We start from the raw sequence: 27,229 nt of genomic DNA, 5'->3' as shown, positions 1-27,229 counted from the left end.
TGTCGACTTCCTTCCCCCAGAGCCCTGCCAGCCCCACCGCTGTTACCTGTGCCAGCAGCGCCTGTTTGCATCGACTGAAATACCCAGTGATAGAAAGACCTACTCAGACACTTTTGCACCCACACATAGATCCAGCCACTGTCATGTACCTATTTGCACACCCACTCAGGGGCTCGTACACACACACTCACAGATCCACTCACATGCTTACGCACCCACTCACAGGCCCACTGAGAGACTTCTTACACTGACACACTCACTGAGAGACTGATGCACCCACTCACAGACCCACTCAGAGACTCATGCACCTAGGTACAGACCCAGTCAAAGACTAATACACCCAGTCACAGACCCATTTACGCACCAACTCACAGACCCACTGAGACACTTATGCTTCCACTCACACACCCATTGATAGACTTATCCGTCCACTCACACACCCACAGAGATTCTTGCACCTAGTCACAGACCTATTCAGACACTCACGCACCGACTCACCGATCCACTGACACTTTTTCTACCACAAACACCCAAGGTTACAGGGACGTTATAGTTAGTAATTAACATTTTTTTTTAAACTTAGAAATTCAGTGGAAAAAAACAAAGGTTACAGAGACGTTCTAGTTAGGCTCGGGTTTCACTCGTACAAAACCAGAGAAATTCATCCATTATAGTTAGTGAGTTAACTATAACTCGAGCCCCCTTAATGCATTGCTTAGAACCTCACAAATTACACCACTCACTCACGAATACAGCCATTGACATATCCACTCCTACACCTGTGCAGCCATCTCAAACACTGAGCCAGTCACCCATAGAGCTACTCACTCATCTACTCACTCACCCATACAGTCAATCACACAGCCACTTTCTCACACATACAGTTACACACACACACACTCATTTACTCATACAGATACTAACACGTGCTCACTCACCTGTACAGTCACTGACACAAGCACACACTCACCCATACACTCTCATGTTAACTTACCCATAGTCACTCACATAGCCCATCCCTCCCCTATACTGCCTTTCACATACCCAGTTACTCACACACATACCGCTGACTCATGCACTCACTCGCACAGCCATACACACACACCCACCCATACAGCCTCTCACAAATGCACTTACTAACTCATACAGTCACTGACTCACTTACTCATCATCCACCCACCCACCCAGACACCCATAGAGGTACTTCAACAACCAATCACTCACCCATACAGAAACGCATATACCCACTCACACACAGCCATTTAGACACCAACTGACAGATAGATACAGGCATTCACACAACTAGTCACTTACCCATACATTGACTGAGACACCTAATCACTCACTTATACAGTAAGTCACACACCCACTAAAATCATCCAGTCAGGCATTCATACACCCACTGATTCACCAAAACACTTTGGTATATAACTTAACACTCAAACTTTTTTTATAACACTAAGTCACTGGATAATATCAGTGACGTCATGAGTGAAGTCATGAGTGATGTCATTTGAGATGTCATCAGTGATGTCACTGACAATGCCATGATTGATGTAATATGTGAGGTCATTAGTAGTGCATTGCGGGGGCCAAGTTATAGTTATCTCAGCGAACTATAACTGCTGAATTTGTCTGGTTTTGTACAAGTGAAAACAGAGCATGATCTAAATATGAACAGCCAAGCGTGAGCATGAGAACGAGTCTGTTTTTCCCCAGTCAGTTTGAATTTCAATAGATTTGAATATCATCGGGCCTGTTTCTGCTCCAATTTGTTCTTACTTCTCCCTTCTAAATTTCCACCCATTCGCGGGTCTTGGTGGTGTGTTCGGTTATAAAATGGTAGATAGGAAGATGGGTTTGCCCCTTATTGCCCCTCTTTTTCTGTTGCACACTCCCATACTACCAGCATCCATGCTTTATTCTGGTTTATTCCCTTTTCGATGACTCCAAACATCAAGGATCTTCCTTCATTTGTCCTCACTTAAGAATGGAGGATATTCGGCACCTTACCTATCATGATTACAGAGAGCACAAAATTGCTGATCTCCTGCAGAATCTGGGGTCCGAAAGCAAGAAGGAGCCCGCTCACTACTTCAATCCATCCAACTGCCAACATGTACTGCGTGGAGTCTGGCTTGTAGCCTAGATCCTTCAGTGGAAACACTTCCACAAACTGCACAAACTGTTGTTTCTGAAAGAAAAAGAATGGATAAACCTATGAGAATATCATCTGCAAAGGCAAGAGACTAGTAGCCAGAGACAGAATGAGAGGTTTCATTAATCCATGCATGGGTAATGGGTAGAAATCTCAGGGAGGCAGTCAAAGAACTGCATTCTTCTGAGGTAAGTACTTATTAGTAAGATACGTTGCAAAGGAACAGGATAGCTCCTGTGGTACGCTGTGCAAGTGGCCAACATTATATGTCCACCTCTCAAAGCCTACCTAGATTTAATTTCTTTCTGAAGAAGCAATTCCTAGCATTTCCATATGTCCTAGACTGGGCAAAAGCTCCCTGTTGTAGCCTGCACGGTGCGGCTGAGCACGAGGCACGCCAAGCTTTTGGAGCCATGGGAGGAAGGTAACAATAGGTCTCCTCCAGGAAGGATGATGGAAGAGTGGATGAGGGACACAAAAGCAGAAATAAACCCACCTCCAGGTTGAGAATGGGAAAAGGGCTACTTCAACACTGGTTGGGTGTGGAGGAAAGGGGTTTTCCAGGTCGTTCCCACCGTGGGATGCCTGAGAGATGTATTCATGCATAATATTGCATCATTCCAGGGTAATGTTAAACAGGATTAAATCCTTCAATAAGCAATCAAGAAGTCCTAAGTCAAGTGTTTCGTGTCCAAGTTAAAGCTAAATGTGAAAATAGCTTTGTGAACTAGTCTCTCTGAATAGAATAGATTTATAAATTCACACCCAAAAAGAGAAACAAATCGATGCCTTTAATGTATGATTTTCCCCCATTGGAAACAAATGCCTATTTCTATATATTCTTATGCACTAATGAAATAAAATATATGGATTTTGCAAGTTCTGTAGCATAAAACTATTCGCACTTCGCCAACATGTCTTTATAGAGAGTAAACAACCTTTTTGATGGACGACTACGTGAATTTCCTGCTGCTCTGGAACAGTGCTTCTGGTGTTAAAATTTAACTGGTAAAGCACCAACAGTGTTACAATTTGCTTTTCAGTACAAACTGGAAAGAACCAGGTTTTGCTGTACTTTTACTGCTTTGATGTGCTCTGGTGTCAAAGAAGTGTAAGTGTAGATCCTACATTTATGCACTTTCCTGTGATGGGTGCACCCCTTACAGGTCCACTTGGCCCATAGTAAGCAACTTAATTTGTTCTTTTGACCATCCACAAGTTCCCTTGAACCCCAGGGCACCCTGGGCCTACTCCTGCTCCTCTTTTGGTAGCATGGCTGACCTCATATGGTTTCAGCTCACAGTTCCCCGCAGATTGCGGTATAGTGGCCAGCAGGTTCACATTTTAATTATTAGCAGGGTCTGTCCAGTGAAAGAGGCACCATCATGATGTCATCCTCATTCACGGAGATCCTAGCAGAGCGCCTCTTTCCGAAAGCTCGGGTATCAGGATTGTAGCAACAAAGATTAACGTGCATAAGGATGCATCCAGAATCAATGTACTCCCATAAAGCGCTGTACCAAACAAACATGTTTTACTTTGTGATGGTTTGAAAAGCATCCCCTCATAAAGAAGGACAAGGACCATTCAAAACAACTTGAGCAACCATCACCAGGTAAAGAAGGGGTCCATGCACCGGTTTGTTGAAACTGCTCTGCCTCCAGCATATAGATGAAATCTGAGTTACTCCAGGAGATGCGACTGTTCATCCCATAAACATGAAGAGGCTCCATCTTCTCTGTTCTCCTGTAGACAGCAAAATGTGAGCAAAAACAGGTGCATGGACGCTTTCTGAGCCTATATTCCAAAGTAGAAAAGTTTCATAGTACAGCCCATGGTGACCAAATTCTACTTTCAGTCCTGTCAAAATGAAGCGCTGAACTTATGGTCCTGAAACTAGACCCGACACTCAGAATATGCTGTAAAATACACTTATTTACATCTGAGGAAGCAGCTAGCTTTAATTATAATGGCTGACCTAGCCCCCTCACTTGCACAAGTGAGATCTTGCAGTTCACACACAAACCTTTTATTTCTGCACACTTAGAAGTTCATTTGAGGGAACACTGCCCACAACCGGAATGGAAGCACTTTAATTATGTAGGGAACCTGGTATAACACTTGCTAGTGTTAGCCACTTACCACACATTAGTGTTTAAGCATGCATGCATGCTGGTACCGGCCCAAGAGACATGCAGTGTTCACCGACCGCAGTCCTAAGCTGCCGGCAGAGCGGCAGAAAACATTTTCATTCCAAGATGGTCCAGCTTCTTGGATTCCCTATCTTCTGGAGCAGTAGGGAACATGCTACCTTTGGACGACGAGGCTTGAACAACCAAGCCCTCGGGGAAGGGTGTTGAGAGAGGAAACGTGGGTCGCCCGGAGCCGGGCAGTGGAGTCAGGTGATGTTCCTGCCACAGGAGCCCCTGTGTTGGGCTTGGACCAGGAGGCCAAAAGAACATCAGTAAGGGCTTTGTTAAACGGCAGCAAGAGCTCCGAACAGGATGCAGCTGGCTGAAGCACCTCAGTCAGGAGGTTAGTCCTGACTGACACTGTAGAAAGCTCAAGGCCTCAGCAGTCCTATGAAACACCACTGCGTATGACGCTACCTCCGCCATAGCCCCGGTAGCGGGAGAAAGGTCTGGAGAGGTATCCAGCCCACTGCTATCACCCAATTCCTCTCTCCAGTCCGGCTCCTCCAGCTGGTCTGTTAGAGGGTCACCAGACCCCTCCCAGTCCTCCTCCTCATCATCCACTGGCCGCCAATCAGGACGAAATGGAACACCAGTGAAGAATGTGGGTACAAAATGACCCTCCGGCGTCGAGCAACGTCGGTCTTGCTCCGCGTTCGAGTCGAGAGGGAGCAATGCCGGTTCGGGACACAACTGGCGTCGGCGGGGTCGTCGACTGTTGAATCCGCGTCGGGGAAGGGCCAGTGAGGTCGACCTGCGCCGATCCGTATCCAGGCCTGGATCCAAGAGGAACCTGCGGCGTCGGGACTGGAACCCCCGGTGTCAAAGGCCTAGGTCCCCCAACCGAGTCTGTGCACCCAAAGGAACGCCGGCCGAGTAGGGCTGCACAAAGATGGCATGCATCGCTTCATAAAACTGACGAAGCTGGGCAGGGGTCACTCCGGCTCCCGGGAAGGGAGGGAACTGCAGAGTCAACCCAGCAGGCTCCGCAAGCGGAGCCGGAGAGCGACGACCCTCTGCATCATGCGTCGCGTCCGCTGATGGATGGGGAGAAAGGAAGAGCGACGCTGCTTCTTCGCCTTCTTCTTGTGCTTCGACTTACCAGAGGAGTGCGAAGACTTCGAGGACGAGTGGTGGTGGCTACGCCGACCGGTCCCGCAGCCTTCCTCTCGACCGGGACTTCGAGCAGAGTGGACTGCCGAGCCTCCAAAAGCTTTCAGGACAGCTCCAACAAAGACTTCAGGGCCATGGCTAGGTAGTCAGAGCACGACTTCAGGTCGTGGTCGCGCTCCAGGTTCCAGAGGCACACGAGGTGTGGATCAGTAACGGACATCAGCTTGTGACAGGAGTCACAACGCTTGAAGCCCGGACGATGGGCCATCCCTCCCGCACCAGTGGTCAATAGAGGACTCAAAGAGAGGTCGACAAAAGTCGAAAAAGTTTTGTCAAAAAGTGACAAAAGGGGCAAGCTTTTCTCCGGATCTGCGTCTGCTGGCACTGAAAAAGAAAGAACTGATGTCAGCACGCACGGGCGGCGTCTAAGTAGATACTGCAACATAATCCCGGGCACCAGGACACCAACTAAGTCGACCGACAGCACCTACCAACGGGCAGGGGTACTGCGAAGAAAAAGTTTCTCCAGATCCAGTCTGACGCCTGGAGGTAATTCTAAGGTAAGAAATCTATAACTAATATATGTCTATTACAGATACATCGTTACCGAAAGTAAGTAACTCTCCAGAAGTTTTTGACTAAGGAAAGTGTTAGACCTGGCACCCTTGGCATGGGTCTCCCTTCCATTTTTTGCTGTTGCCTCTGATGCTTTTGCTGGTCTTAGATGCTTTGGGCACTGAGCCACTGCTATTCAGTGCCACAGTGCAAGTGCTCCCTATGTTAAATTGATGGATGGATTAGTGACTCCATGATTGGCTTATTTGGTTTACTTGTCAGACCCTAGTACAGTGCACTGCGTGTGCCCAGGGCTTGTAAATCAAATGCTGCTGGTGGGCTTGCAGCACTGATTGTGCCACCCACCGGAGCAGCTTGTAAAGTGTGTCTCAGGCCTGCCATTGCAGAGCCTGTATGAAGTCTGGTACTGCCATGTTGACTTGGCAAGTGCACCCACTTGTCAGTCCCCAAACCTTCCCTTTTCCACATATCAGACACCCCTAAGGTAGGCCCATACGCACAGTGCATTGTAGGTAAAAGGTAGGACATGCCCTGATGTGTGTGGCATGTCCTAATAGTGAATTACAGCCATTTTCGTTTTTCACTGTTGCAAGGCCACCTGCTCCCATAGGCCAGAATGGGCAGTTTGATTATAACACCTTATATTCATAACTGACCCAGGGAACATGGTAGAAAAACTAATTTAATATGCCTGAACTTAGAATGATAAAATACATATTTTAGTGAAATTGGTTTTAACACTGTGTTTGAAAATACCGCTTTTAGAAAGTAGGTATTTTCTTGCCTAACTATCCAAGCCTGCCTCTGCTAGGTTGTGTATTCCATGTCTGGTTTCTGAGTGACAGGGGCTGGGGGGCTCCAGGAGACAGGGTGAGTCAGCACAAGGCTGAATAGACCTAGCTGCATGAGGAGTGGTGGGAGGAGTAGCACCTGGGCCTGAATAGGGCTGTGCCTGCCTTCCACAATGCTGGCTCCACCTCCTGTGGTGTGTCTGAGGGCCTTGGCCCACACTGACAAAGAAAGAAGGTGTACACTGGCAGAATGCACCCAGAACTGGTTTGGACTAGATACAGACACTCTCTGCCTTCAGAGAGGAAGGATTTTGGTGTATGAAAAGGGGGACACAGACCCCAGAACTTTAGATCACTCCTGGGAATCAAGACGAACCTTTGCTGAGGAGAAGGACCAGGAAGCTGAAGGAGGAAACTACCCCTGTGCTGTGTGTTTGGGGGTTGGCCTGCAGTGGTTGCTTCATTGCCAAAGAAAGGAGAAGAGGACTGAGTGTGCTTTCATCATCTTGAAGAAGTATCTCCAAGGGCTTGAACTTTGAGCTTGCCTCCTGCCTGAAGTCTCAGGGATACAAGACTTCACCACCAGCTCAAGTGCCTGCTGTTGTGCTGGGCTTCTGAGAGACTGCGTGTCGTTGGGAGCTGGAAGCGCGACTCAATGAGGAGAAGCGTGTCGCCACCGCAGCAGTTGCTGTCGCATTGCCAAGGAAGTGTGCCGCTGCTGTCGCCATCACATCACTGAAGCGTGCCGCCGCAGAGGTCGCCGTCGCATCACTGGAGAAGTGGGTCTCAGGGCCTGTCACGGCTCCGAAGATCATTGAGTCGCCACACGGCCGTCGGGCGTGCAGGCTTCGCATCAACGTTGTCGAATCGCACCGGAGAGCAGTAAGAAACCGACGCATCACCTCCCCACACAGTAAGGAAGCGAACATCAACTCCCCTGCGCAGCAGTAAGGAACCGACGCATCCAATCCCCTGAGTTTAAGGAACAGACACATCACCTTCCCTGCGACCCTTTTGTTTGCTTTGCGTTACGCATCCAAGGTACTTTGAGAGTAAAGTGTTGCATTTACAATCTTAAGAGTACTGAGCTATTTCCTACCATTTTAAAGTCTATTTTGAGTATAGTATTGTGGATTTTTGTCATTTGGTATTGTGTTAAGTCTATATAAACATACTAATTTTTATAATACAACCTGTGTGGTGTTCATCTGTAGTGCTGTCACTGTATTACTGTATGTGTTCACAAATGCTTTACACACTGCCTCGGAGATAAGCTTGCCTGCTCGTGCCAAGCTACCAAGGGGGTGAGCAGGGGTTATTTTAGGAGTGTAGCCCCTTTCCCTGACTAGACGCAAGGGTCCCTATTTGGTCAAAGGTACCTACCTCTGCCAACTAGAGACCCCCAAATCTAACAGAAAGAAAACAAGGGGACTGCATCCTGGTTCAAGTGTACAATGTAAACAGCAGAGTAGCGAGTGTGGTACAGAAAACACCTTATGGCCTGGCCCTAGGTGAATATGCAGAATGTAAAGTGGTGTAAGATACAAGTTGAGATTGGCATCTCAAAGTGTACGTGGTAACACCTGCAATTATTATAATGGAGCAACCAAATTGCACTGGGGGTGTCACAACAGTGTTTTGGCTTGGTGGTTATTTCTCAACAGTAGTATTTTATTGGCACGTGAAGGTTGAAATGTCTGTTCAGACACACAGGCAAACAGCCTGCAAACTACAGAGAGGTCCACAGCAGCACATCAACCTAGTAATCTCTCTCATCTTGATATTCGCTATTCTGAGCAGTGCCCTCTGGTCTATGTCAAGCTGCACTCTGCCAAGTTAGAGGCCTGAATGTGCCTGGCGACCTTTGCCCGGCTTTATCAGACACCTCGTGCTTCATTCAATGGTCGTGTATCTCGCATGGCCAGACTCATAGCCATATTGTGTCATACTCTGGCGTCGGGTGTTTTCTTTGAGAACCATAATCTTTGGTCCAACCCTGTCAACTGCCACTCTGGTGAACTGTTAACCCGTTAGATCTTGTGACTACTTTCAAAACTCCGTCTGGACAAAAATCCTACTTTATTTTATGTTCTTCATAAAATTCAGGCAGTATGTACCCTGGGTGCCAAGCATGGCCACAAACAGCCAGGGCCTCCTAGTCCCCAGGTCTGGATCAATACTACCCACTTTGACACTGCAAAAAGAACAATTGATGGACAGAATGCTGAATAATGTCAAACATTCACCCCAGTACAGAGATCTGGACCTAAATCCATCGTTTTTTTGCTCCCCATACCATTCCAGTTTAAACCCAGCCATATGCAAATCAGTCTTGACCCTGTTCCCCATGGAAACAGTCCAAACAGAACTGCCAGGCCATCCATGAATCAGAAGCAAGCATCCTAGGACCGGTTTCGGGGTATCACCCCTTATCAGACAGGCTAGCTTGACACCAACAGCATGGGGAGAACAGGCTGGTTTCTGGTCCAGTGAGGACCAGGCTTGGCAGTTCGGGCTGGACTATTCCCATGAGGAGCAGGGTCAAGACTGATTTGCATATGGCTGGGTCCAAACTGGAGTGGTGTAGTAAGTATAAGAACAAAGGATTTAACTCAGATGTCTTGACTGAGGGTGAATGTTTGATTTACTCAGTTTTCTGTCCATCATTTATTGCTGTAGCACTCTGACCCTGGGCAGGTGCTATGGTTTCTTTAAGCCCCTCCTCAGGGCAAGGCTTAACTTCAGATTAATGTGCTACTGTATTGGTCTCCAAAATCCCACCTCTAGGCGTCTCTCTCCTGCCCTGGGCACATGCAGTGGCCTCCAGCTGTGAAGCTCTAGGTCGCACAAGGCACCTGCCCGGGCTTCTAGAACTCAGCTCTGGGCCAACACCGCACCGTAGGTCTCCTGAAGCCCAGCGCTGTCTCTTGGCTGCACGAGATGCCACTGTTGCCAATACTTGCCTCAGGACATTATAGAACATAACTCTGCACCCAAACAGCACTTCATGACAGGCTGCCACTGGGTGGTCTCCTGTAGACCTGCCGGGGCCTCTACTGGCAGGGCTCAGCCCCGACCCTCGGCGGCAGATTGTATCGCTAGGCACCGGGCCGGAATTGCCTGTAGAGACCAGCTCTGGCCCGAGGCCGCACATTTTACCACTGGGTGACTGGGAAAGTCTAGAAGAGACCACCTCTGCACCTAATCTGTCCCGCTTGTCCTTGAACAATTGGAACTTTTTTGTGTGGTGGGTAGGTTCTACGTTGGTACGTGCCCCCCTCCGCAGAATGTGGCACCAGTTAGTTGTGAGGGCACCAGACATGCCAACCCTCCCGATGCAGGCAGGAGACTACCGATTTCAAGGCGAGTCTCCCGCCTCCCGACTCCTGCAAGCAAAAACCCGATTCTTCAGGGGTTTCAGGTGACAGGGCTTGGTATTGTGTAACGTGCTAATTCTTCCAGCAATTGTCAGAGTGGCAATGCAGGGGCTCTAGAAGGGGTGAAAAACCAACAAAGCCTCATTAACAAGCGAATGGTCTTTTAAAGACCTGTGAAGTACTTGCATCCGCCCCTCTCTGCCTGCCATTGCGCTCCGTGCTTCTGAAAGGTAAGAAACAAACGTGCATTTGCGTTTCAAATGTCCGATCCTGCAGCAGCACACTTCCAAAGCCCATAAATGACAGTAACCCGATTCAAACCCCCATTCTCCCGATTTCTTTCTTTAAATCTCCCACTTTGCTCTTCTGAAATGTTGGCATGTATGGGGCACCACATCAAAAAGGCCAACGTACCCATTCGAGTGAGGAATAAACGGCTGAGTTTGCTCTAATCATGCATGCATCGTCCAGGATAGGTAGGTTGTTTATGGAAGTGAGTCGGACCCGGGGGCGTGTTCGAGCTCTGGCAGCGCGGCATGGTTTCTGCCTCGCGCTCACTGGTAGACTCGAGCAGCCAGCGTTGCCTCCCTCGTGACCCTAACGTTATCGAGCCAAGTAGCCCGGCCAGGACAGGGATGAAACACAGGCAAGAGGAGCAATCGGAACTCACGCCAAGGCCGATGCACAGATGGGGGAATAATTGGAACTGTCACGCCCCCACTCAGTCGGCTGCTCACCCCTGTCGCCATTACAATACCACTCCACTCACCAGCTGCTGGTTCATCTCTGCTGAGATGTGATCCGTCAGTTTCACCGCCCCCACTAGCAAGAAGAAGACCCCCAGCAGCACCCTGATTACAGTGTAGAGAAGGGCCATGGCGGCCTGCTGCAGGGAGGGAACCGCTGCGGACAGCTGAGGAGGGGCTTCGGCTGCTGCCTGCAGCAGGGAGGTTAGAGCAGCAGCTACTGCCTGGAGCGGCTTGATCCGCAGCCTTCTCGGAAAGGGGGTGGGCGTTGAGCTTCCTATCTGCGGTGCTTGCTCAGCTGCCTGCTCCCTCGTGGCCTGACTGCTGCCTTCTTGGTGGCGGGTGGGGTACCTCAGCTGGGCTTTGAGGATTCAGGTTCCCTGACGCTTGACATGCAACTGACAGAGTGACCAGGGTTCGAAGACTTCACTGCATGTACCACAGTGGGAGGGGCCACTTGGTCCTCCCCCTTTGGAATGCCTTTCATTGGTCCGTGACGGAGGGAAACGAAACGTCAAGATGAACTAGCGCCACCTGCCCTTCGGCGTGGTGTATGTTTTTTTTAATTATTACTTTATATAGCACAAACTCGATCCGAGATTATTGAGCACCGGTTGTATTACACAAAATCATATTCATTTTTGGACACAGGCAGATTAAGTGATTTGTCCAGAATAACAGGATATTGAGCCTAAACCGTGACTCGAACTTTCTCCCGTTCCCGGTTTTATATAGCGCAAACTCTACCCGAAAGCATTGAAGCGCTGTACATGAGAACCAGTAACGATACACAAGGACAAATTCATTTTTAGTAGCCACGGGGAGATTAAGTGATTTGTCCTGAATCACAGGATGTTGAGCCGACGCCCAGGCTTGAACCTGGTTTCCCAACTCAGCAGCTCTGGTCCTTACGGCACAACTTTAACACCGCATCTATGTTGTGTGGGGGTAGCCTGTTGTCTGAAATTTTCTTCTGTCTTAGTAGCTCGGTAGTTTAACACACCTGCTGTATGCGTGAACACGTGGTTTCGTATAACTGAGGTTTGCGTGAGAAGCAGTTTTGATGCAGTAGCTGACTGGTAGGACCAGACAGGGCTTTAAGTGAGCCGGGTCCTGCGGATGCTAAGCACTGGCAGTTCTTAAAAGCAGGTGCTGAGACAGGTCCCTATCAGGTTCTCCATGTTTGCCCTCGCCCTGGAGGTGAAAAAAAAATATCTTAGCTTTGCAGCAGTATCACCCTTTACAACCTTTGAGGTTACTTCAAAGAGACTCGTTACAGTTCATTCACAGTCTCATCATTTCAGAACGGAAGCATTTTCAATATTATATACAAGGAAGCCATAGTTGTTGCTTATTTATCTTATGCAACTCACAACCATTGGCAAAGCCAATAGTTCTGGATTTCTGTGGGTGTAATGTTCCTTGGTGTATTATATATCTGGATGCAGTGACAGAAGCAGCAAAATACCAGTCGGGCTAAGCACAGATTTTTAGCTTACTCTTTTTTAAGCCACGCCCTTAACTGCATCGTCCACTCCCCTTTGAGGGGCCCCCAAGTTTTTTCATCTCACTCAAAGCCCTGGGACCAGACTAGAAAGCAAAAGCAGCGTTGAAAACACAGTGGCGACTCCTTCGCTAAGGCGGAGGAGCGCCGACCCACTGCTTTTTAGCAGTGAAATAAAGAGAAAATAAAATTATAATAACTTGCTGTATTATCATTTTATTTTCTCCTACTCCCACAGCATTGCGTGAGGGGGCGGGGGCTGGGGAGGAGTGGTAGCACCCTCCTAAGTGTGCAATGACTGCTTGGCCGGCCCTCTCGGGCTGCCCAAAACAGTCTTGTGCATTTCGCATGTCCTGCATGCAGGCTGCATGGAGAACATGCCCAGGCTCGCAGTCAGCGTCTGAGCGCCGAAACACAACACTCAGACCAATCACAACGCTGCAAAAGCATCGTTGTGATTGGCGACTGGGAGCCTTGGTGTGCCTCATGTTGTTTAGGTCAGCGAGAGAGGACTACGGAAGAGAAATGCAGCGAGGAAGTGGCAAGAGGTATGTTTTTTATTTTATTTTTTGCTGCATTCTCCCCCCCTACCCCTCCTGCACCTGCCCCCCTACCTCTGATCCGTGCTGGCTGCTGCTGTGACATTTTTTACAACAAGTTTCGAAAATGCAGGAGTGGATAGCTGAGGCAGATTAGATTTTTAAAATGCATTCTGTGACTTGTATTCATTTTATTTATTTAAACCTTTTTATATCGCACAAGCATGGCTAAAGGGCTTTAGAGCGATACACAATCCAAGGTCAAACAGAGGAGTAAAATAAAAAGAGAATCTCAGCAGTAAATCTAAACCATCAACATAACAAAGAAAACGAGATATGAGCAAAATACCTGAAAGAGACGAATAAAGGGAGGTAGAGCAACTGCGATTAGAATAAGAAACTGAACCGACTGACATTAATGGGTAGAGAAAGATGGTTTGCTTTTTAGGTGAGGGACAGTGTTAGAAATCAGGACCAGTTTGCAGTGACCCACTACATTTTGCCCCATTTGAGGCCCCAGGATGCTGGTTTTCTGACTCTGAAAGTGCCCTGAGCTCTGCTGGGCAGGCCCATGGCAAGTGAATCAGAATCAGAATAAGCTTTATTCGGAAAGTTAATTTCTATCCATAAAAGCATGTACAATTTAACAGAACGTCTTAAACATTTAAAAACAAGTAGTTTAAGAAAAATATATATTTACACACCATATGCCGACATAAACTCATTTACAAGGCTCTAATTAATATTAATACAGAGTATAGCAGCAAGTAAATACAAAAGGACGACATATCATTTTAGTTGTTAGAGAATTAAAATGTTGAGTGGGCAACGACGATGATAAAAATACAAAACATTAGTCCCATACTTAGCATTCATTTTCCTTGGGCAATAAGGTTAGATTACAACTTTAGAACAAAAGAAAGAAACCAGCACCCCCTACTGCATTATTATGATGCTTAGGGGGATAATCCAAAACGACGTTTGGTTTTGTTTGTGTGACGTTCTACTTTTGTCCTTGTCACAATGATCCTGCATCAATATTATTTAGACATTTGATCAAACTTTTTAAAAAAACAATGATATTGTAATTTACGCAATCATTATCGAGACATTGAAGGGCCAGAAATGCTGGGCGGCATTGGCGGATACCCCAAATTTTGAGTATTGGTTTTATCCATTTCCTTCTCAAATCTTCATAAAATTTACAGAATAAAATTACGTGAATAGTTGATTGCGTGGAGACAGAATCACATGGGCAGAGTGGTAGTTCATTTGACCAATTATTAATAGTTGGAAATGTCACCAGCCTATGAAAAATGTTCAATCGAAAGCGAGTGAGAACAAATCGATCGTATCTTCTATCGGATTTGTATAGGTACGATTGCATACCAAATGAAGATGATATCATAAGATTTTGGTAAACAGATGGTTTTGTGGCTTCACTCGCAAATCTCAGGCTCTCCATGTGATACATACAACGTTTCTTAAAATCTTTCCTTGAGATAGGTAACATGGAAGGAGGATTATTAAAATATTCAGGGTTGCCAATGTCTGTCATAAAGTCCTTCACATATTTGATCCATTTTATATCGAGACAATGGTCCAATTTAAGGGTGTCAAGAAGGACTGCCTGATTAAGGCGGTTTGACTCAGACTTCCAAATTCGATGCCAGAGAATCGGGGGTTGGATTTTTATAATATCCGTGATATATAAAACTCCCAGCTCAGCATGGCAAACGTAGGTGGACGTGGAAGCCGGAACCGCCAATAGGTATCTAAGGAAAGCATTTTCCACTTTTTGCAATTCGGAAACATTCCGATGGCCCCATATCCCTGCCCCATATGTTGCTACACTTGTACATTTTGCCTTGTATATTTTTATCAGTTCCAGGGGCGGTCTTCTTCCTAATTGTTGGGCAAAATTAACAAGGGCGGTTGTGGCTCTAACAAAAAGAAGTTTTCTTGTTGCAATTGCTTGGCCCCATAGGCCCTTGTCATCTATTAGGATTCCTAGATATGAGTAAGTGGATGTAGTAGCCAGTCTACTTCCATTTAAATAAACATCTTTACTCTTTTTGCTGCCTTTCCCACATTTCATCACAAAGGTTTTTGAAGCATTGATTTTTAAGTCAATGTCTTGCATATAATTGTTATACGAGTCCAACGCCTGTTGGAGGGCTAAAGGGGTCCTGGCTAAAATGACAGCATCGTCCGCATATAGCAATGCTGGTATGCGTCTTAGGGCCTGATCTTGTTGGACCTGGGGAACGTCCTGGCTTCCTTCTAATAGGGCCTTCTCAAGTGCTATGTTGAACAGACAGTGAAAACACACACATGCACAGGGTACACTATGTGTTAAGGTACCCCTATGATTGGCATGACCTACCCTACAAGTTCCTAGTACATAATTGGGCATGGCAGTTCAGAGTCCAGCAGCCTTTGTTGCACATGCAAGTGTGCACTGCTGACAGCCTGAGGTTAGTTTAAACGCAGCCCTGTGTTGCAGCACTGCTTTAAAATGTAAAGTGTGCCCAAACTCGACTTTGGTGGTAGGGGCACTCAAAAATGGTATTGATAAATCCAACAATATGCCATTGTGGCAATATGCCAGACTTTCTTGTCTTTAAGCCAACATTTGACCTTCCTGCCCTCTTCCCTGATTGGTCAGAGTTAACAGGATTAGTCAGGTTACTTTGATAAAGTGATAAGTGACTCACCCAGGGACAGGATATCTGGTAGAGAGATCTTTGCCACACAATAATGTCAGAGCAGGGGGGAGGGGTTGTAAAGCATGGAGGTTCAAAGGGGGATAGGACAGTCGGGGAATGCCAGGCCCACCTATGCCCCAGATGCTCTGACCCAGCTAGGTAGCTGGCTTACGGCTGGAATTTGCAAATGGTAGAGGGAGAAGAGCTATGGAAATGAGCCATAATGGGGGTTAATTTAACTTGTTTTTGCTCCTCTGCTAAAATTTCAGCCATTCTGAATTTTGGAGGAATAGTGCTCTCTAAGAGAAGATTATGCCACACATTGGAGAAAGTGGTCATGCTCTGGGGAATTGCCCTGCAGCTCATTGGACAGGAGTGCTCTCCTGCTTGACTCCAGAGAACACTGAACACGTGTGTCACAGGAGCAGAGCCTCTCTAATCCACTGTTTGAAGCTAAAAGAAGAAGAAGAAGGCTTGCCAATCTGGAAACTGGATTTGCCCTGCATTCTGACTGACTGCGCCTGCTGCATTATCTGGAACTACAGCCCTTTGGATGTACCTTGCTTCAAGAGGAATAAAGAGTGAACTCCCTTTAAGCTACAGCTTAACAGAGTTCACCTGGATCATCACCATCAAGAATCCCCTGCCTGGAGTGCATTCAGTGGATTTGTAAGGGTTTTGTCTAGGTGCATTGTGGGAATTGTGGTCCCAACCTTTGAAGGACCATCTTGGAGATTCCAGACCCTTGGATTGGGTTTTGGACACATTGGACCCTCAAGAGGAACTTCAGGAAGAGGTCCTGGAAGTTTGGAGCAACTTTGGAAAAAAGCTCCACTTGAGGACAACTCTACCTCGAGCGGCAAGCCGGCCACCTTCAACTGCAAGACGGTCTGCCCTGCTGGTTCGTCACGCTGAAAAGCTCTGGAAGTCCACCTTCCAGAGTTTGACTGGGAGCTCCCTGGAAAGCAAGCTGGCGAACCCTCACCAAATCCAGACTGGTGAAGAACATCGAGGGACCCCGGCAGAAAAAGCTCCAGAAAAGTTTCTAAGTCAGAAGGTAAAATCTCAACCGAGGCCTACTGCAAGGGGTATCTGAGTAGGACTCCATCATGGTTGGCCTGAAACCTTGCCTTTGTTCCGGTCAAGCACAAGCTGATGTCCCAGAGTGGCGCTATAGGTTTCTAAGTTCTATATAGTGCTAAATCTTTAGAAATTCATAACTCAGGTCCCTACATTGGATTTTTGTCATTTTTAAATTTTTTATTTTTTATTTTAGACATCATACAAAGGAGAGAAGAAAAAAAAGACAAAAGCATAAAATAGATTATACAGGACAGATACATTCAATGTCACATTTAGCTTTTTATCCCCACTGCTCCCTAGATATCCCACCCCACCTCTACGCTACCTCTCCCTACTCCCTCTTGATCCAAAAGAAATTAAGCTTTACATTCCTTTAATGCACACTTTACCTTTGGATTACATACATAACGAAAAATAAGAGATTGCCACAAGGCTTCCCATATTCGTTGTGCTATCCTCAACTAGCCTAACTGGTCTCATTTTCCATTAAATCAGCATCCTCGTTAATCAATTCAGTTACTGGCGCCCAGATTTCAAGACCTTTTATTCCCGCTCTTTGTCCCCTCCGTTTGTACACCGCGATCTCCCACCGGCATATTTCTAGCAATTTTCCCAGCCAAAAATGTATTGAGGGAAGATCTTGATCTAGCCAAGCACTAGCCAGACATACCCTAAGCACCGCCATGGCTGTGAATAACATAATCCGATTTGGTTAGACCATTTCCTGATTACTTACCCCAGAACTATCACTTGGGGGGTAAGATCCACCACATATCCCAACATATCTCTGGGGCGATTACCTATCTCAGTTACCAGAGGAGCAAGTTTAGAGCATGTGGCAAACATGTGCATTCTATCAGCGGCTAAAACTCCACAAAAAGAACAGTGTATACCTGACCACACCCCCATCTGAAAATCTGTGCTGGTGTAATATATAAATTAAGTCAAGTTTTAAAGCACTGTACTTGCAAATTTGCTGAGCTAAATGCTGTCTGGCTTAACAGAAGGGAGTCCTCACATTACCCTATCCCTGCTTGTAAAAGATCCTGCCACCGATTTGTGTGTTTTGTTAAATCGTCTCCCATTTCTTTGTTAAGTAGTTTATATATTGTAGACAATGTTGGGCGAGCCCCAAACATCGTATCCAATAAAGGGACTTTACAACAACTAGCTACTCTCTTAGTCAGGGAACCCCCTAACTGTAAATATTTTAAAAAGTGATTATTCCCTATCCCAAATTTTTCCTTAATTGTATCGAACAAAAATATGTCCTTGTCTTCCATTAGATCTCCCATGTGTCACACACCTCTTTCAGCCCAGAATTTCATATATCCGTCATGAAATATGTCTGGAAGTAGATCATTATTAACCAAGGGGGAATATCTATGAACTCTTCCGATATTCAGCTTTTTTCAGACTGCAGTCCAGACCCTGAATGCTCCCAGTAATATCTTGAATTTAACCCTGTAAAGTAGGCAAAATCAATATGTCGCATGAGACAACCTCTAGCCTCCACCCCATATATTAACTCGTATATAGAGATGTTAGCTGCATCCCTCATCGCGCTGCTATCTCTTCCCAACAGATCAGCCATCTGCTGTAAATCTGCTGCCCAATAGTATATTTGAAAGTTTGGAACTGATCAACCCCCGTGATCTCTTGGCAGAGTCATGTATTTTAAGGCTCTTCAAGAACGTTGCCCAGCCCACAGAAATCTAGAAATCAACTGATTCAGCGCTAAAAACCATGATTTATTTATTTCCACTGGGATAGCTCTTAAGAAATATAAGATTTTTGGTAGAAATAGCATTTTAATAACGTTGCTTCTACCTAGCAGTGTGAGATGTAAATTATTCATCCTATTAAAATCTGTCTTAAATTTCTGCATCCGTGACTCCAAATTAATATTAACAATGTCATCTATATTAGCACTAATCTCGACCCCTAAATATCGAGCATTCTGAACTACTCGAACATCTTCTAGGTCTATTTTATCGTTCTTGACAATTTGAGTTTTACTTTCATTAAGGTGATACCCTGAAATCTTGCCAAAGTGAATTACTTCCCTTTCTATCTCAGCAAGAGCCTCTCGCGGGCTAAGTGTAACTACTGCCAAGTCGTCAGCTAACTGAGGCTAACCTATTGGCAAGAATTTTAGCGTAGATCTTTGTATCGCTATTGACCAGCGTGATTGGTTGGTATGACCCCAATTCATTTGTCGGTTTGCCTTTTTTCCGGAAACACAACAATATTAGCTAGTTTCCAAGATTCAGGGGCCTCCTCACCTGATTGTGCTCTACGGAATATCTCTAGCATAATTTCCGTTAACTGTACCATGAATTTCTTATAAAATTCCCCTGGTATCAGATCCGTTCCAACAGCTTTACCGGTTGACAAAGATTAAATCGCCTTTTTTATCTTCTCAGTTTTTATCGGTGTTTCTAAGATTTCTTTCTCCTCAGTGGAAAGCTGTTCAAGAATTTGCCCATTTAAATATTCCTCAATCTCTCGATCCTCTATCTGGATGTCCTCTGTATATAGCTTCTGGTAAAATTTTGGGAACGCAGAGAGGATAGCTTCTGACTCAGTAACCAAGCCAGTGCTAGGATCTCTAATTTCAGCAATCTGGGTTAGTACCACCTTTTCTCTGGTGCGGACTGCAAACATGTGACCCACCCTTTCATTACTCTCTTATGCCCTGCTACGCCAAGCCATATACCTGCCTGCAGATTTCTTAATCGAGATCTCTGTAATTGATGACCTGGCGAGTATAATCCTTGATTGGGCTAGCTCAGGATCACCCCCATCATAAAGAACGTCTATCAAACGTGCCTCTGCCCTTCCCAGGTCATCATACAATGCATGTAGCAAATTCTTTTCTTTCTTTTGTGTCTCCCAACCATACTTAGATGTTTCCTCCCTGACACACGCCTTTAGAGTATCCCAAACTACATGTGTACTGGTGCTCCCTAGATTCTCTTCAATAAACCTGGGGATCCACATCTTCATGTGCTGTACATAGCCTTCCTCACTAAGTAAAGCCCTGTTGAATGTCTAGCGCGCTTTCATTGGGATATTTATTTCTAGCACCAAAGGGTTACGATCGGACATAACTCTGGGGTATTTGTTTATTTTACATCCTTGCAATAGCTCCTGTGACACAAAAAAATAGTCCAATCGGGCATGTATTTGATGTGGAGCAGAAAAATACGTGAAACCCGGATCGTTAGCTTCCTGTTTTGCCCAGACATCCGACAGCCCATGAAAGAGCCTTAGTTGTAACAGAGATTTGTAAACTTTAGGTTTACGACCTTGATACACTTCCCCCAATTGGTTAGAGGTCTTGCAGCTCAAATTAATATTAAGATCCCCGCAAACAATAAGTGGAAGGGGCCACCCAACTAATTCCACACTCAGCCATTCGAACAATGCTGGATCATCATGCACCGAGCCATAGACCGAGCATAATGTGAACACGTTATTATCTAAACAACACTGCGTAATTATCCACCTTCCCATTTTATCGGCAGTAGATCGTGGGAATCTGGCTAGACCTTTCCGTGCCATTACTGCCACCCCTCTTGTCCTTATATCCTGCATAGTGCTGGAGATCAGTTGGTAGCCTGCCAACTCCAGAATCTCCCTCCTGCAAGCTTCAATGTGTGCTTACTGAAGGCAGACAATGTCTGCCTTCAGGATTTGGATGTCCAAACGGACTCTCTGTCTCTTTTGGGGATTATTTAATCCGCAGATGTCAATTGAAGCTATTCTAAGCTTTCCCATTAGTGATTAAATAAAGTTTGTACACCCTGTTGCCATATACTTCCAACAATTATCAGTGCAGCTTGCCCCTTTATTTTCCTTTTGGATCTCCCCCTCCCCCTTCCACCCCACCCACTAAAAAAGGCAAAAAAAAGGTCCATAGACCATTGCGATGCCTCCTGCATTTCATTGTGCTCCTAGTCGCCACCCCCGCTTAAAAAAAAAAAAGAAGAGAAGAACCCAAAAAAAGAAGAAATATTACTATAGAAATATATGTCTACAATCATACTATATACAGTAGAAGGTGAGAAGATTTTTTAAAGTCCTTGTATTGTTCTTTAATCCGCGTGAAAGTTCGTGCATATATTCCTGGGCTTGTACCTCTGAGGTAAATACCCTGATAGTACCCTTACAGATAATCTTAAATCAGGCCGGATTAATTAAGAAAACCTCGCAGCCCAATTTCTGGAAGGGATTAATCAACTGCCAGAGCCTCCATCTTCTTTACACTGTCGTATGGCAAAAGTCCGGACGTACAAAGAAAGAATGCCCCTCGGCTGCTCACCTTGCATCAGGTCTAGCTTTTTCAAATATTGCCTGGCCTAAGAGGAAATTCCCAAAGAATATGAGAATAGCTCTGGGTTTCTCGTTTTGTCCTGCTATTTTTCTTCCTCATCAGCGGTAATCAGTGCACCCTCTGCAACTCAGCTTCCCAGTTCCAGTGTACCAGTTCCGAGAAGGCCCCTTTAAATAGTTTTAGAATAAATCCACGTATATCATCTCCTTTGGCATTTTCCTCTATAGCTAGTAGTCGTAAATTATTTCTCCGCTGCCTATTTTCAAAATCCTCCAATTTCCAGAGTACGTCAACCATTCTGGCCTCATTCGCAATGATTTGTTGTCCAGCGCTTTCTGCCCCAGCCCCACAACACATTCCTCTAGGGCAGTACTACGCTGTCAGATTTCTGAAAAAACCTTCGTAACTTTGCGGATCGCCCCCTGAAGTTTCTTTGTTGCCAACTGAGCCCTTTTGTGCTCTTGACGGGCTTCCGCCTCAATCTGCTTGAGCGTAGAATAAATTCAACCCATAGATGGGGAAGATTTTGTCTTACTCTCGGATAATTTAGGAGCAGTAAGCTGGACATCGTTTATATCTTCCTCCTCAGACTCTATCTCAAAATGAATGGTGGAATAGTCCTATTTTAGGTGACTTGTCTGACTATTATCGGAGTTTGAGCCCTTGTCTTTCCCTGCGCCTCTGGTGCTCCTTCTTTTAGTGCGATTAGGTACATGCCTTTGAGTAGCTGGTCTCAGGTGAGGGCTGCCACTATCCTCCCCTGTGAGTTCAGGATCTGTATCCTCAATTTCACTGAGGTTGGTATGTTCCGACTCATCCGTCAAGGAATAACATTTGTCTCCATCTGGAGTCCCTGTAATCTTACTGTGTATATGGGCAGTAACAGCACTATTACGGTCAAAGGAGTCTAACCCACTTCACGCCTCTGGGATATTAGCACTTGCTTGGAAGCTGATCTTTTCCTCCTTTTCCTCCTTCCTTATCTCAGTGATGTTATTTGGCTCAGTATTTGCAATGCTTGTGTTAGACATATTTGTAATAGGCACTTCTGTTAAAGTTATCTCAGGAGGGAGTCCTGCTATTGTTAATTTATCTGCCATGCTTCCTTAAAAAACAACTGAATCTTTACCGCCATCCGATATCTTAATGTCAATTTTACCTTTAATTGTGGATTTTGCCTGTGCTCCGCCGAGCCCACGTACGGAGAACATCCCGGGTACAGTCTGCTGTTTAGACTTAGTTGCCGGGTCGACAAGACGCTGCTCTCTGCTGGGCGTCCTGCTGTCTTTCTCCACCCCCTCCTAGCAGAGCGTGTGACCAGCGTCTTCACCCTTCAGGGCTGCCATCTTCCGGGCTGCCGGGATCATCTTAGCTCCAGCCATTGCACCTTCCTTCGGTGGCAGTTTTGCTTTTGGGGGCATTTCGATGTACTTTGAGCCTGCCGTGCTCTTCCGCATGCCAGCCAGAATCTGCAGAGCACTTCTGGGCCACTGATATGCATTTCGTTTGAGTCTCAGTGCGCCGAGAAAAAGCTCTTTTACCGTCTGAGTAATCAGAGCTCCAGTACTACTAAGTGCTATATAGTGCTAAATCTTTAAAAATTCATATCTCCGGTTCCCTACATTGGATTTTTGTCATTTTGGTGACATCTTAAGGATTACAATATTTCCTTTTTTATAAATTAGTGTAGGATTTTTAATGGGTGTTGTGTAATTATTTACTGAATTGGTGTTTTAAATGCTTTACACACCTGTCTCCTAAGCTATGCCTGCCTGATCAAATCTAAGCTACCCAGGGTTGAGCACAGGAATAATTGATTGAGACCTATACTGAGCCCTAGACTGTGTTAGTGGCCTTATTGCCAGTGGTAGGTACACATTTACCCATTGGCGGCTCATCCGCTATGGCAGAGGAGCGTCGCCCCCCCCAAAAACGTCAGGAAAGGAAAACTAAAACGATAATAAACACTTGCTTTATTTTTCCTTTCTTGCCAAGTCTTGGGGGCGGGGCCTGGGCCTGGGGGGGGTAGTGCACTCCCTTCACAGCTCATGACAGTTTGGCTAGCCGTCTCAGGCTGGCCAAACTGTCATGAGCAGTGAAAGCTCTCTCCAACCCAGCAACACAGCTGGGTTGGAGAGAGCAGGCCCAGACTCACAGTCTGTCCTGAAGCACAAATCGAGGGTGCTCAGGCGAATCCTGAAGCTGCTCTCATGCGTGAGAGCAGCTTCAGGATTGGTCGCAGGGCATTCTAGTCGCTTGTGTTGCCTGGAGAAGAGTAGCAGAAGAGCGTGTCACGGACGGCTGCAGGTACGTTTTTCAAATTATTTTTTATTTTTTATCACCTGCAACCCCATGCCCTCCCTTCCCCCATCCGCCGGGGTGTCTGGGAGGAGTGAGAGACAGCCAGCTTGTTGTAGTCATTATAAAATCTTTGACTACAAGTTCCAGAATGCAGATCTAAAACCTAGACTGGATGAAACATTATGAACAAGAACTGTGAAGCGGGGAGTCCTTGGGGCCCGCGTGTATTTCCATGGTACAAGGAAATGAGGGTGGGATGCAGCACATGCTTTGCTAAATACAGCTTTAGAAACAGGTTTATACCTTTAGAGATGCTTATGAGGACAAATGTTAACACTGCTAAAGCGAAGAGGCCGGCAACCAAAAGGGTGACTGGCCTTAAAGCAGCAGGGCCCCTTGGCCCCTGGCACCAGCTAGATTGAGTTAATGGGCAGTCTGCCCTTGTACCACTCGCTGCATTGAGACAGAAAAGCAGGAACAGACTGGGATGCCTCCAGTGGCCAGGGCCAAATGCCTTATTTGCAGTGCTTAATTTGAGCCGATGGTTGCCGGTGCTCGGCTCGGGCACTTAATTATCAACACCAGCACATATGCCAGCTGCCATATGGTGGTGCTGTTTGTGCAATTAAAAGATGAGCAGAATAACAGTTGTTTATTAATTTAATATACATTAAAAGCAACGAATGCCAGCCACCCAAGCCATTCCTATAGCTTTGGGGGCCTCAATCAGTCTGAACTGGCTATCACCTGTAGCAGTGTGATGGTTAGTCGATTGTGTAGGTACTGTACTTGGAAGTGCTGGCATAGCTGTGGTGGCCTCCAGGCGAGGGCCCTGGCATTTTTTTTTTTTTTTACAAATTAAGCACTGCTTATTTGCCCAGGCAGTATGTCTTTCATGCAGCCGCGCTCGCTGAGCATGCGCTGTGCAGAAGAGCCTGTATCCTGGCCGGCTTTGTTTACATGGTGACTGGGGGTGAGGAGCTGCAGCACAGAAGGTTGGATGCACAGCACAGCTTTAGAAACATATTGACCTTTAGGAGGGATATGATTACATTACTGCTAAGACACAGCATGAACCCTTCATACCAGAAACATTTGTACAAAGTTACAAATAGAGGTGTAAGTAACGTATACAGTGAGTGGTCGAAGAAGTACAAGTATTTAGGTATTTACACACGAGGAGTTGGGAAAAAGTGAGACAATTCAAAGTAACATACAAAGCAATCCCTTAGTGGCAGAATAGTAAGTAGTAATCGGTAATCCACAAGAGAGGGAGAAAAATGCATTTAAAATACAGTGTTACAAGGGCATGCTTAATATGGACAGCACTTCCAGGTGATTTTGAAAAGTAGGAGTAATGTTGTGGCCCTGGGTGTGTTGTGAAGAGAGTTCTAATAAGGGCTGTGCGAAATTGCACTTTTTTTTTTAAAGGGTCAGACTGGGACAGAAATAGACCCGGCCACCAAAATAAAAGTGGTTCCTATTACTGAATTAGAAATCTAAAAAAGTGGTCCATGCTTGCAAGTTGGGGTAGGTTTAAACTGTAAGACACACTGTATAACTATTTTGCAAGGTATAAAAGCCTGCATGGATGTGATATTGCTGTAGGCAATGTTTGTTTTAATACCAGGAAACAAACAGTAATATCCAGCTCAGCAGACCATAAACTAAGCCAACAAGCAGCCAAAAAACTGCCCCTCCCCCACACAACAACCTGTCAGACCAGCCCCTCTGGCACTGACTGATTTTTCTACAGGCCAGTCAGACCCTAACAAAATTCCATGAACAGTTTGCGAAATGTACACTTTTAGAGCAAAATGTGGTTTGTAAGAATTTTACGTGACTTTTTTCCAATGAACTTAGAACACCTTGTGTAAAAAAGTCTCCCACAATGCCAGCAGGAGACTGGTTCAAGCACTAAACGTCTCTCAGGGAAATATTTTTTGTATGAACCAGTCACCAGCTGGTACTTCAAGAGACTTTTTTACTCAAAGTGCATGCTTCCTGAAAAAAATAAGCATTTGCGATGCAATAGGTCTCACATTTGCGAGAGTTTAAGCTATTGGCATTGTAAATGACAATGCCTTTTATTTATGTTTTAAAAACCAACACTAAATAAAAGGCATTGCCATTTACAATACCAACAGCTCAAACTCTCGCAAATGCGAGACCTATTGCATTGCAAATGCTTGTTATTTATGTTTGGAAGACCAAGCATATTACAAAACAGTTACCCCTGGTACAACTCTAATAAAACAAGAATGCTGCCGAAGCTTCTCCTGCTGCAACCGGGAGGCAGATTGCCCATAAAAAACGTGTCCTTTCAGCCCTCTGTTCTTTGAAAGTGCGACCAGCGAGGGGCTGTAGCTTCCTCTTCGTAAACACAAAGAGGAAAGGAAGGCGGAGGTGGGGCTGTGTGAACCCGATCTGCTACTGGACTCGAGCTGGGCTGCTGCTGCAGAGTCAAGCAAGGAGGCCTGCACCCGCCGCAGCAAAGGCGGAATGACATCTGCTTTATAGAAAGTAAAGAAATAGAAAAAAATGCAATTTTTTTTCCATTTCTTTGCTGCTGAAGCAATCGCAGCAACCCCATTTTAGCTTTAAATGGGTGCAGCTAAAGAGTGGCTGGCAGCATTGTAACAGAAAGTACAATTTTAAAAATGCATCCGAGTTTGGGATCACAAGGGAACAAAAGTATAGTCCAGCGCCAGTATTAGTGCTAAAGGCTGCCGCACTAGTTAAAACAAAAAATAAAATAAAGCATTGTGGGAGAGCATGCCCTGCCTGCAAAAGCATGTAGGAGAAAGCCCTTCAAGAAAATTGTGTTTGAAGGATGTAATTGAAGCATACTGTGTAACAAGCCAGTAAAAGGTCCAGTCCATATGGGTGTTAACAAATGGAGACAATGCGGTACCAAGATGGGACTAACAAGCCTCACAATCAATCAAAAGCCAGCATTTTCAAAGGACAATGACAACAAGCATTTTCAATGCAATAGGTCTCGCATTTGCGAGAGTTTAAGCTATTGGCATTGTAAATTACAATGCCTTTTATTTACCTGTTTTGATAATTAACACATAAATAAAAGGCTTTGTCATTTACAATGCCAATAGCTCAAACCCTTGTAAATACGAGACCTATTGCTTAGAAAGTGAAAGCGTGCATGGCGTGCTGAATGTTGCAGGAAAGCATGCCGTGCCTGCAGTCGTAGAAACTCATTAAAGAAAATAGTGCTTACAGACCAGGTGCTTTCACGTTCTTTGTTAAGATAAAGCTATATAAAGGTTTATATGATCAGCCACAGATCAGGTAAGTATGAGTTATTACCAGTCTGTGTTCAGTTTTGTGTTAAATGTCAGGTGGGTTATTGGTGACTGAGGGCCAGACAGAAAAGTGGGGAGAACTCCACCCTCAAATGCCATGCGTGAGTAAATTCAACGTAAATGGGTTGGACGTTGGTCCAGGGTTAGGGGGTATACATGAATTGGCGGCATAAACAATTGGCGGTTGAAGTTTGTCAACTAGTACCTGTATTATAACACTAGCAGCGGTTAGACGATAGGGTAAAATCAACAGATGCCAGATTCCGAGAGCAGGCTTTGGTGGTGTTGAGTGATGTTGAGGTGGTAGTGGTAGTGGTGGTGGTGGTGGTGACTGGTGCTGAGATGATGCTGAGGTGATGCTGATTGATACTTAGGTTTTGCTGAGTGATGATGATGTGGTTGTGTACTATTGCAAATGCGATGTTGAGTGATACTGATGTGGTGTTGAGTGATGATGTGGTGCTGAGTGATGCTGTGGT

The 27,229-nt window shown here is 45.7% G+C and overlaps 1 protein-coding gene across 1 annotated transcript in view; it reads right to left on the bottom strand.

Annotated features, from left to right (window-relative positions):
• The window catches only part of TMEM35B (transmembrane protein 35B), a 34,934-nt gene extending 23,531 nt beyond the window's left edge, over positions 1-11,403 (bottom strand). The window contains exons 1-2 of the mRNA XM_085648005.1: positions 10,977-11,403; positions 2,014-2,194 (exon numbers count right to left, since the gene is read on the bottom strand). Of these exons, the coding sequence (XP_085504131.1) occupies positions 2,014-2,194; positions 10,977-11,084 (289 nt within the window). The 5' untranslated portion in view covers positions 11,085-11,403. The remainder of the gene's footprint in view (positions 1-2,013; positions 2,195-10,976) is intronic.
• Between the last annotated feature and the right edge of the window lie 15,826 nt (positions 11,404-27,229).

This window comes from Triturus cristatus, chromosome 3_2 (genome assembly GCF_964204655.1).
Source record: "Triturus cristatus chromosome 3_2, aTriCri1.1, whole genome shotgun sequence".
Classification (NCBI taxonomy): domain Eukaryota; kingdom Metazoa; phylum Chordata; class Amphibia; order Caudata; family Salamandridae; genus Triturus; species Triturus cristatus.
This window is presented reverse-complemented; position numbering and strand designations above follow the sequence as displayed.